This window comes from Eimeria maxima, genomic scaffold, assembly GCF_000499605.1.
Source record: "Eimeria maxima Weybridge genomic scaffold, Emw_scaff304, whole genome shotgun sequence".
Lineage (NCBI taxonomy): Eukaryota > Apicomplexa > Conoidasida > Eucoccidiorida > Eimeriidae > Eimeria > Eimeria maxima.
In genome coordinates, this window is record NW_013565888.1 from 24016 (window position 1) to 35000 (window position 10985).

The window sequence follows — 10985 nt, forward strand, 5'->3', positions numbered from 1 at the left end:
ATGGCTCGCGCCCTTTCATTGATCGCCCTGGGTCTGCTTTTTTCCCTGCCTTCAACTTCGGCGGTCAGGACCAAAGTACCAGGTTAGCAAATGCTAATGAAATTCACGAATTTGGGGGCTCTATGGGAGGCAGTGTTTCATGAGGTCACTGTGCAGAGGAGCAGTGAATGCACTGCAGAATAGTGTTTAAGGAACGTCCCTGCATTCTCACTTATAAAGGTGCTTAGAGCGTTTCTGATGGTGAAGAAAGAATGGGGACGCTTACCCAAAGGCCTACTGTGGGGTGGATGCTTTCGATGAATGGCGGATTCCGGTGATGCCGTGCAAACATTGGCTGGGCTACAAGGCTTCAAGCATAGTAATGGTTATCGTGAGCTGCGAATGTGTGTTGAGCCTGGCGATTGTTAGAACTGTAATGCGCTATGTATTGTGTTCAATGTGTACTTGCGCAGGGGATGAGCCTTCCGGTCCGGATTCTGCCCTTACCGCCGGTAGTCCGACTAGGGGCAACCACGGTGCGTAATTTTGTCCTCCGTTTGACCCGGATTTGCGACACCGTTGACAGGTGGCACTTGCATCGGAATGTTGCATCAAATTATGTACGTATTTGCTTCCTCCTCCTTTCAGGTGTAGGCGGATTTGCTGAAGCACATTGCAATAGACTAACTGTTCGCGGAGGTCTTCAAGAGAAGGAAGCAGTGAAAGTTACTGCCAATGGATGGGGGAAAGGTGACGCAGACTTCTTTGTTGAGCTGGTTACTGATAATACTCGGGGCATGCTTCAGATAAGAGAATCACAGACTGAAGCGGGACCAGGGTTGGCTGGAGGGGGCGGCCAGGAAGGGGGTAGTACCGAAGGGAGTAAAACTGATGAAGGGCCCGTTAAGGAACAGCCATCCATTCCCATTGTTGGTGTCCGCATTCCTGGTTCCGCAAATGAAAATGGGGAATCACGTAAACCGGCCGTGTTGGTTTACGGGGAAGGTGAGTCTGCTCCGAAAGAATTTCCTTTGGATTCTCCAGCTGGGCCGACATCACCTTTCATGGTCGTCCTTCAACAGAAATCGCCAACAGAAATGACTGTGCGGCTTTTTACATGGATACCAAAGTGAGTTGGCACATTGGGGAACCGACTGGCCCTTGTATAGCTGGACCATCATGCTAGTCTTGGCGATTTGTGTGATCTAGTGGTTTGCTGTTACTTCCCCGGCCTCGGCATTTCTCGTTGGTGTATGGGGTGCATACGGTCTGTGCATATTTAAATGTATGTGCAGCGGAAGTGGTGGAGACGGTTCATGGCACGAGACGTTTGTAGATGTTGGCGTTGGGATCAACCATCGCGACGTTATGGTCGTTGTGAGCGACTGCGTCCCGCATAGCCTTAGAATTTACGGTTCATCATCTGCAGATTTAGTGACGGGCGACGAGAAGACCTGTCAGGCAACTGAGCCGCAGTTAGTGAATCTGACTTCACCTCCCGAAAACAGAACCCATCCAGGTGCCGAGACATCAACCACAACATCGGTCAGCTCCTAGAGAGGTAGAGCTTGACAAGACCAAAGGAGAGATGCCAGTCATCGGTGGGGCTCCATGGAGGAAGGATACCGAGGCTCTGACTACTCATATTTGGGAATGGGACAGGAATTTGGAACAAGGTTAGGTATTGTTTGGCATCAACACTACAGGAGAGCAGGGGGGGGACCTGCAACTACTAGTATTTCGCAGTCTACCCCTTACCAAGCTTACCCCCTACTGCTGCTCCCTTTTTGGATCGGCTGCGCAAAGTAGCCATTTACACGTACATGCAGACCAGCAAAACACACATACCAACGCATGCATACACGCACATTGATGTGACTACGTGGCAACGCTGCTTTGGGGACGAGATTCCTTCAACAGTGAATGCATGTTCGGTCTGACGGCGGGCTGAAAAGCAGCCAAGGGAGGAGCCGTTTGGTCGTATAACTTATAGTAGGTTTGTCCTTAAGATGAGTATACGATCACTCAACCTAGTGGTTCTGATCCATTAGTCAGCATTAGTACTGTCTGGTTGCAGAGTTTCCCCCTTGCCATTGCTGAAGTCGATGCACACATGACTTGTCAGCACGAGTAGCCGCACTTAGGGAGTATGTCGAGCAAGCAGCGAAGGAGAGGTCGTGATGTCTATTGATCCGTAACTTGCACCTATGTCTTCCCATACCAACGCAATTGGCCATTCATCACGACCTCTGCTGCTGCCTACACTTCCATTCTGTGGCTTCAGCTCCCGATAATCTCACCAGCCGTGGCATCGACTTTGTTTGAGAGGTGACTCACTGGCATCCGATACTTAATCCACCAGCGCTGCGGAGTGGTATACTCATTGTCATATAAGTTCAGACATATCCTTGGGTCCACCCGCGCTGCGGAGTGGTATACTCATTGTCATAAGTTCAGACGTATCCTTGGGAACGTTGTAGGCCAGCAGTTGCCAGCGTTATGCAAGGGTAGGCCGCCCCCACTGGATGAGGGACGGTGCTCACCAGCCCGTGGAACCAGTAATTAAGAAGGAAGCAAGGATTTGTTAGCTTGAAGGCCTAGTCATCACCTTTCGTCAGGTAGTAGTAAGCACATCGAGACAAAGACCGCACAACTAGCCACGTTGGGAAGCGGCAGTGTAGAGGGCAACTCCATTCCCAATGGTATGTTCGTGAGTTGGCCTCACTCCCCACCTCGGTGGGTTAAGCATAATACACATTTTCGTCTTTAGAAAAGGAACACAAACGTGTAACTCCTATGTGCTGCGTGTACTGGACAAGAAGACCGCTGGTAGCCTCGAGATGACAATATCCAGGATGGTCTCCAACGCGTCTCAGCGCGCGTCGCGAGGCAGTAATTCTTTGCTAATACTCCAAAATAAGTCTCCTTTATATGTTATAATGGGATTATCCGCTGTGGCAATTATAGCGTGGGCCGACGGAACAGAAACACGATTTGCCGTGCTGCCGCTCGCGTCCCCCCGTCGAGTGCGTCGGGTGCAGCCTCCTGTAGGGCGCGCTGAGCACCCAACATCTGCGTGAGACAGCTTCACATGATTCAGCTAACGATCGACTTGTCTATTTATAGTGCCTCTTACAGGTTGTTTTATGTGTCATTGCTATATAGAGGTGTATGGATCGCTTGAATGTGTGGTTTCTATTGGTGTTTTTGTGGGCTTCGTTCTCCCCCACCTGTGCGTTCCACTGGCCTCCAGTAGGCTTGCACCTGCTTTTTTGAGTGTTACAAATATGTACACAGCCACTAAGCATATGTTTCGGGGTTTTATATTGGACTTTTGCTGCTGAGCTGTCTCGTTGATCCGGTTTGTAGTACCGCCGGTATCCGAGCAACCTTGCCGTGGGTATTCCCCCATCCATGCCATTTCCTTAAAAGCTTCGCAGTCAGACAATCTTGTGGAACCTTCTTGTGGGTTGGGTTCAGTTCTCACAAGAATATCGAATCGAGCGTGTGTGCAGCGGCTTTTTGTCTGCAAAACCACCGCGCCACCACCGCGCCACTCCCTGCTCTGCAGAAGAACCACCTTCCTGTCTTCCTCGGTGCAGCCATCCGGTGGTCCGTTGGTACGGTTCAGAGTGTAAGCTGATTTTATAATCGCGTACGCATTTACACAAAATACTGAGTTCGCACGTGCTGAGTTGTACTACTTGCGTAAGCTGGGGCCTACCGTACTGTATTGTCGGTCAGAGTGGTCAGGTCTGGTCGGCGTGGCCACCCCAGATGATCCGTATTGTCTCCGGGTTAGTCGCTGGGCATAACTGTCATTAAGATATACGCCTGACTTTAAAGTTTGATCTGGATCAAGGGCTGTGCCGGGCCGTGGAGAAACCCGGTGGGGACCCAACTTCTTGCGTGAGCTGTGCTCAGTAAGGCCTCGCGTGAGGGCAGCACAGAACTTCAGAACTTCGCTCTATTGTTTCCTAGTGTAAGCGCATAAGGGACCCTAGGTGTATAGGCAGATCGTCTTTGCGCATCGCAAAGCATTGGCCACTGGCAACGCGCCGTCTCTTTTACGTCTCCTCCCGTCCCCCCGGAAGTGAGTTTGAAAAGTTAGGACGTAGGACACGAGAGAAGTAGGTGAACATAACAAAAAGCCAACAGCGTTTGGAGGCGGTACTATAAAGACTGGACAGACAGCTACGAATCCGGTTACTACGACTACCGAGATGGCGGTTGACCGTCATGATGATTGTGGACGCACAGGCGGTAGCTTCTTCTGTGTTCTTGTGTGCAGATGTTCTTTTCAGACACTTCGCCCTCGAGGAAGTCGGTGATGAATAAGGTGAGATCGCCGTCAGCTCAGCCATTCCGCAGGGGTGCTGAAGGTGAGACCCCGGCAGATGAGCGACTGGTTGTCCATGCGGCAGATTTCGCGGCAGGAGGTGTGGTGGAGGCGGCAGGCCATCCGACGAAGTCGCGTCAAGGCTGGGTGGGGGAAGTTGAATCGTACCGTGGAGATAATCCAGGCTCAGCCCGCGGGTGCATCCCTAGCGAATGTAGACTGCGGTTTCAGACGACTGCGGCGAATTGTACGGAATGCTCTGTCAGCGGCATAATGATGGATCCAGTTATGTTGAACGGACCAGGCTATTGTGGATCACTGCGGGTAAGCGGATGAACTGATGTATGTACGTGCACAGCAGCTGTCTCTCCGGTCTATTTCAAGATGGGATCCTCGAGTCTACTTGTGTGCAGGCTGTATCGTCGGGAGGTGGGGAACTTCCTACCCACCACGATGACAAGACTTCTCAGAGATTCGTGGGGGGTTTTGTTCACCGAACTGAGCGAGCGGAACATCGTCGGGTAGGGATTCAAGGTGAGCTCTCGACATCTGGCCTAAACATGGAGGAACGAGGCAAGCTTGGACGGGACGTAGAGGCTGGTTCGTCGGCATGGCAGGCGCGAGCTCCAGCAACCAGAGATAGTGGTGGTCAACACACGGTGGGGTCTTCGGACGAGGGGGAATCATTCCACACGGACATTCCGCCGGAGCAGAATAAGCTCTACTTGGAGAGAATAATGCACATTACGGATGAAGGACCCTTCACGGCAGGTGTGCTGCCATCGAGAGAGGATTTGGTGCGGCGTCTGCTCCCAGTCCTGCCACCAAACTGCGCGATTTTATTCATGAAAAACTCCATTGAGAGCTTGTATGACGATTCCGTAGCTGCTGTCAGTTCCGCGCAGGCTGCTCTCAGTTCTTCTAAAGGGGGTGGCAGTGGGTGTACAAAGGGGGGAGATGATTACGCGGGCAGTGCCTCCACAGGGAAGCCGTTGGAATTATCAGGGGGAAGTGTCGTAGCTTCTCCTTCCAACAGAGTTTCTGCAAGAGCTGCCGTCAACAGGGATAACGAGCGGGAGGCACGTTTGTTGCAACCGGGAGTGGAATGTGGTCAGAAGATGGTGGGGGATAGATGCGACGCAGACCTATTCGCTCGGGGGGCATTCAAGCATATCTGGGGCCTACGCCAGTGCGACTTTGAGGAAGCTCGCAAGAAGGCTTTGGAGGGGGTGAATGGAAAGTCTGTAGAAGTGGAAGGCGTGAGCAATGAGCTGAGTCAATTAAGAGCGGTTATGTATGTGGTGCGAGAGGAGTGGGAGGCGTTTACGCTCAACTCTTGTTCCCATACTGGGGTTGTCAGGGCGGTTGCTTCAGAAGTCAGTCACGTCAGTGTTCGGAATAGGCCACCAGTCGTGTGCAAGGGTTTGCCAACGATGGCAGTCGGCGGAGTTGGTTGTCAGCACTGCCGGAAGCAGCAGAGCCGGGCATGCAGCGGGTGGTGGAGATCTCGTTATGTGTTAATGCGTGTGATAGTGACTCTCGCGGATCGTTCTTCAGACGGCTCCAAGCTGAAGAGTGTTCCAGCTTCAAAATGTTCTAGGCATGTGGAGGGTGGGTCAGGTGACGTGAGCAGTTGCCCGGACTGCAAGCTTGAGCAGAGGAAGAAAAGCGAGGAGCTACACGGAAGCACAAAGTCATCATTTGTTTATCAGGCGTGGCCCCCAACTCCCGAAGGGTCAGGTCTTGGCACCCACCCGGAGAAAACTCCGTTGTGCACCGGCGTGGAAGCCGTCGGCACAGAACTTAGCCCTCCGCGTCAAACGTCTCCGCTTCAATCCAGCCTTAGCGATTCATCTGTCCCGTTTCAACAACAAGGGGGACTGCGTACAGGTTGCTGCAGCGGTGATCAAGCTGCTGGGGGTTGCAGTTGTGTTGGGGCACCCACGCCTATCTATATCTTCAAACACGGAAGTGTCCCGTCGGGCTGTATGGATGATGGAGTACAACTTGAGCTGAAGGAATTTGCAGCGGAGCCTTTCTGGCATGGATATAGAGAGTCAAATCATGAGCTCCATTCGGGGGGAAACCAAAAAATAGCAGAAGCATTAGACATGGGGTGTTCGCAAGCACAAGTTACGTTGGACGCCATTATAAAGGGGGAATGGTATTTTTCCAAGGCATCAGAAGAGTCACTATTACGTATAATAGAAAATACAAATAAAAAGATAGAAGCGCCGATGGAACCAAACGTTGCCGGCGATCTCCGTGTAGAAAACGGAAATGACTCAAGGGAGGCGAATGAAAGACTTACAAGACTTGCCTCACTTTTGTCCTCTCCTTGTGATAGCTTCGAGGGTTTCGTTTCTAGTGGATGTGGAGATGCGCAGCGCGCTGCGCAAGAGTTGTCCAGCAACAACAGTACGGCAGACAGCCGTCCGCTACTGCCTCACCTTTGGGGAGCCTGTGGCGGGGAGAAGGCCGTTGACGTGCCGAGCAGCGATGTTCCCCTGCGCGGACCGTCCCACCAGCAGGTCCAAGGAAATGTGGGGGCAACGCTAAGAGACGGAGTATGGCAGTACTCAGGTGCCCATAGAGGTAAACGCAGGGTTCTGCGGAGAAGTTTCAAGTCTCAGACGGCTTCATGCTTCGACTCAGCAGGAGGGGCTCGAAGAGTCTTGGCACACTGCTACGCCGTATGCGCTAGCACCATTAGGATGGAGGTGGTTGCAGAGGCGCAGAACAGCTATTTGGGATTGTGTATGGAGGAGCGTGAGTTGGCTGCGGTTTTTCTGGAGTTCGTGGCACTTGTAGCCCCAGGTGCAATAAATACAGGTGACGACAACGGTGGTATAGGCGTTGAGCAGCCAACATTTGACGTCTCAGACCCCGTTGATGACATTGAACGAAAAGTTCGTGCAAGTTACAAACGGAAGCAGGTACACATGCGGCAGTCGAGAGTTTCCGTAGCCTAAGGCAATGCCGCAGCCTCTTGGCTTCCTTCTAGCTTGAGCCCTTCCTGGAAGATGGGCATCGGAAGGTTTTTTTTTGTAGGGATATGGCCTGAAGTGCCAGAAGAAAAGCGTCGCATGCTGCTAGTGAGAGTGTTACGCAGAACTTCATCGGCAGCCGTCAAAGTGTAAAGGAGAATCTTTGTCCAACAGATAGGGCGAGGACTGAAATCGAAGCTACAGCGTGGAGTGCTACCGTGATATGCAGGCGATGACCACATAATCTACGGCACTCCCACCCCATCGTGTGGTGGTAGGTAGCTTCGATGCTGCAGTTTAAGGGATGCTCTCCACCAGGCAGTGCTTTATTATTACTGAAAGTTTTGTCTTTGGATGACCGCCATACATATATTTATGTATATTAAGTGCCTTATACTAGGCTTTTGTTTGATAAGGAGTGTTGGTACAGGAGTTTCAACGTCACGCTGTCTACTTCAGCGTAACCTGAAGGGCGGAAGTTCTCAGGTATGGGCAGTGTGTACCGCATTATGGGGCCACCGCGATGGCGCCTTTTCCCCAGAGGTATATACGGTGTGCCCCACCAAGGAAGAATCTTAATAATTAAGAAAGAATCTTAATGTTGCAGCACCGAGTAAATTTTTTTTGTGGTGACTGCTTGATGGAGTTGAGGTGGGGCTTTATTGCTACCAAGTATAGTTTTAACTTATTGCGGAGGGAGCAGTCGACCCAACGGATGCACGCGCAACCATATCCTGCTTAATAATGCGCGTAACCAGAGGCGCGCTAACGAAGGAATACTCAATTTACAAGTTAGTGCGCAGCAGTGTGGCGAGAGCGTACGTCTGCGGTAAGCAGACAGAAGCATGAGGAGCTGCTTCCTGCTTCATAGTACGCGTTGCTGCCACAAGAGGCGAGCTAACGGAAGAGTATTATATTTTTACAGGTTGTTGCGCGGTTGGGCGACAAACTTTGCCTACAGCGTACGTCTTAATAAGACTTCGCGTGAGTTGCTTTTAGGGTTTCTCTCCCGCCATGACGCATTTTAAGTAGTGTGCGTGGATGTTATCTTGTTTCTTTAGGTACCTGCTTAGGGTAAATGGCATGCAGGGTGCTGTACGGTGCAGGACAACGGTGCCGGCAGCTCCCAGTGCCATTCGTAGTTGCCCATCAGGGTGTAGGCAGTTGCAAGTGAGGGCAGGGGTAAACACAAGAGGCTTCGCAATTTGGGCACCTCTAGATCTTTTTGGAGGGGCCGGTAACGGAATATGCTGAATGGGAGTATAGATGGTAGAGGTGCAACAGTACTGCGCTTTCTTGTAGCCATCTGCTGCAGTTGTGTAGATGTGTTGCAGAGGGGAGCAAGAGGGCTGCAGTAGCCAATAGTATAGCTTCTATAAGCGTACCACCGCTGATCCATGCAGAAGTATGGAGCAAGCTGCCTTTGCATGCTCTCTGCCTCCTATTATGGGTAACTTCTGTACACATTAGCTCCTTGTGGTGGAGGCGTTGGAGGATCGTCATTGAATCCCACTTCTGGAGTCCGAAGGTTTCACTAGTCAGCCATTATGAGGCCAATTTGCATTCCTTGCCCTTCTTATCGAAGGAGTTATGCAGATGGCCTCCCTTCGTCAGCCAGCGGAAGGATGTTATCGTCTTCACTATGGAAGAGAGGACCGTAGCCCGACCATTTTTTTTTCTGCACGACTAATAAGTTAATAGTACACGAATTCATTCCAACTAATCCCTAGCAAGATTATTTACGGCTAAGGACTTTCTATGTTTCTTGTTCTGTTTTACGTCTGTGCAAGGCCTGCCCTGAGAAGAGCGAGAGCTAGAAAGATGTGGCTGCGCGTACACCATATTACCGACATTCTAAACAAGTTTGTTTTATCTGAAATATTATTGTTTTACTTCTAAAGTGTCAGGATTAAAAGTACGGATTAGGTATTTAACACAGGGCTAAACGTCGTGACACTCGACTGTACTACTGTGCACTGTTCAGAGGGAACTGGCAACGAAGGAAGCCAGACATGTCAAGGCGCTGCCGGTTCTATAGCTTGCAGTCCTCTTCCTTTTGAGTATTTTATGAAAACAATATAAATAAATATACTTATTTTAATGCATTTTCAGAATAACGTTTGTTGCTTCCCTGAAGCTCAGAAGGCGCTGACCGACGTGTCGTCCATTGGTCCCATAACGCAGCGTTGTACAACCATCCTCTCCTACACGAGCCAATATACAGATAGGAGGGAATATATTTTTGAAAAAAGTGTTTTGCTGTTGTTTTGTATAGTTGGATAATCTATAATTATTGCCGTTCTCTTGGCCACCGCAAGTCGCAACTGCCACCATTATTCATACACTCCGCAGTTGTCGGTTGTGTTCTCCGTCACCATACCCTCAACCACCTGATTGCTTCATTTCTTGTGGATTGATCAAACTGTTTTCTTTAACATTTTAAAGAATAATTATCAGCAGTTGAGGCAGGAAGCATCCTGTGTTTATGACAAAGACAGAGTGACCGCAATCAGCATGGTGGCCCGGTGGCGCATTCGTTCAAGTTTGGGCTGCACAGCAGTATTGGTTGGTCTTCCTATTTTCTTAATATTCCTTCTTAATCCTCTTCCTATTTTATGTGATTTAAAGGGTCCTGACACCCATACATACACCTCTTTCGTTAGTATAGAGAATGATCTAGACAGCATTGGAGATGACAAGAAAGAAACAAAGAATCCTTCTTCTTCTTTTTCTTCTTTTTCTGAACAATCGATGAATAATCCTTCGTGGGAATCTGCTACTTGTAGATCATATAAATCTCTTGTACTGAATTATCCAAATTTGCATGCAACAGCAACATATAATCTAAAGGAAATAGTACAAGATGCACCTCCTATGGGTTGGACTTGTAAGGCAGCAGAACCTTTATTTGAATTAGATGAGTATCCTCCTTTTTTTAGGAGTATATTATCAATAATGTTTGGTCCATCAATAGATAAGAATAAAGAAATGAATAAAAAAAAGAATATATTACATAAACATAAAAATAAACATGTATTTTTTTCCTTTAATCCTTGCAAATTGTTACCGCTTTCTTGTCATGGATCTCGTGGTCGTCTATTCAAGTTTGCTGCTAAACTTAAGAAACCTCATGACCCTCAGGAAGAAATAGAGCGTCTTCTTATTAAATTATTAAAGGCTGCTACTCCTCCTTCTTCTTCTTCTTCTTTTATAGAGGGAAAAAAAGAAGAAGAAGGAGGAAGAGGAGGAGAGGAAGAAGAAGCAGATACAACAGAATGTCTACAAAATGTATTATCTACAGAAAATAAATTATTTTTTTCTAATAAAGAGGAAGAAGAAATACAACAACAAAAAGAACAAGAAAATAATAATAATAATATAAATAATAATAAAATAAATAATAATAATAATTTATTAATTAATAAGGATATAACTGATGATACAACACCGTGGATACCTATAAATCCTTATAATCCTTACGAAGGTATACAGACAAATATTCATCATATACATATATTTTGTCCTAATTCTTCTCTACATACACATGTTATGCTTAAATGTCCATATAGTACAGCAGCAGAAGCAGCAGCAGCAGCTACCAGCAGCAGCAGCAGCAGCAACAGCAGCAGCAGCAGCAGCAAGCAATCTACAACAAAATTTGAATTATGTGAACATCCTGA

At 48.8% G+C, this 10985-nt stretch overlaps 2 protein-coding genes across 2 annotated transcripts; both read left to right on the forward strand.

Moving 5' to 3' along the window:
* On the forward strand, positions 1-1536 carry EMWEY_00027480 (Microneme protein etmic-2/7h, related; the record flags this gene model as incomplete). Its single annotated transcript, XM_013481290.1, has 4 exons — positions 1-82; positions 453-515; positions 628-1108; positions 1275-1536. 4 exons carry the CDS (start codon positions 1-3, stop codon positions 1534-1536), a joined length of 888 nt encoding a protein of 295 aa, XP_013336744.1.
* Positions 1537-4309: 2773 nt separating this feature from the next.
* EMWEY_00027490 (hypothetical protein, conserved) lies at positions 4310-7290 on the forward strand (the record flags this gene model as incomplete). Its single annotated transcript, XM_013481291.1, has 2 exons — positions 4310-4642; positions 4732-7290. 2 exons carry the CDS (start codon positions 4310-4312, stop codon positions 7288-7290), a joined length of 2892 nt encoding a protein of 963 aa, XP_013336745.1.
* Between the last annotated feature and the right edge of the window lie 3695 nt (positions 7291-10985).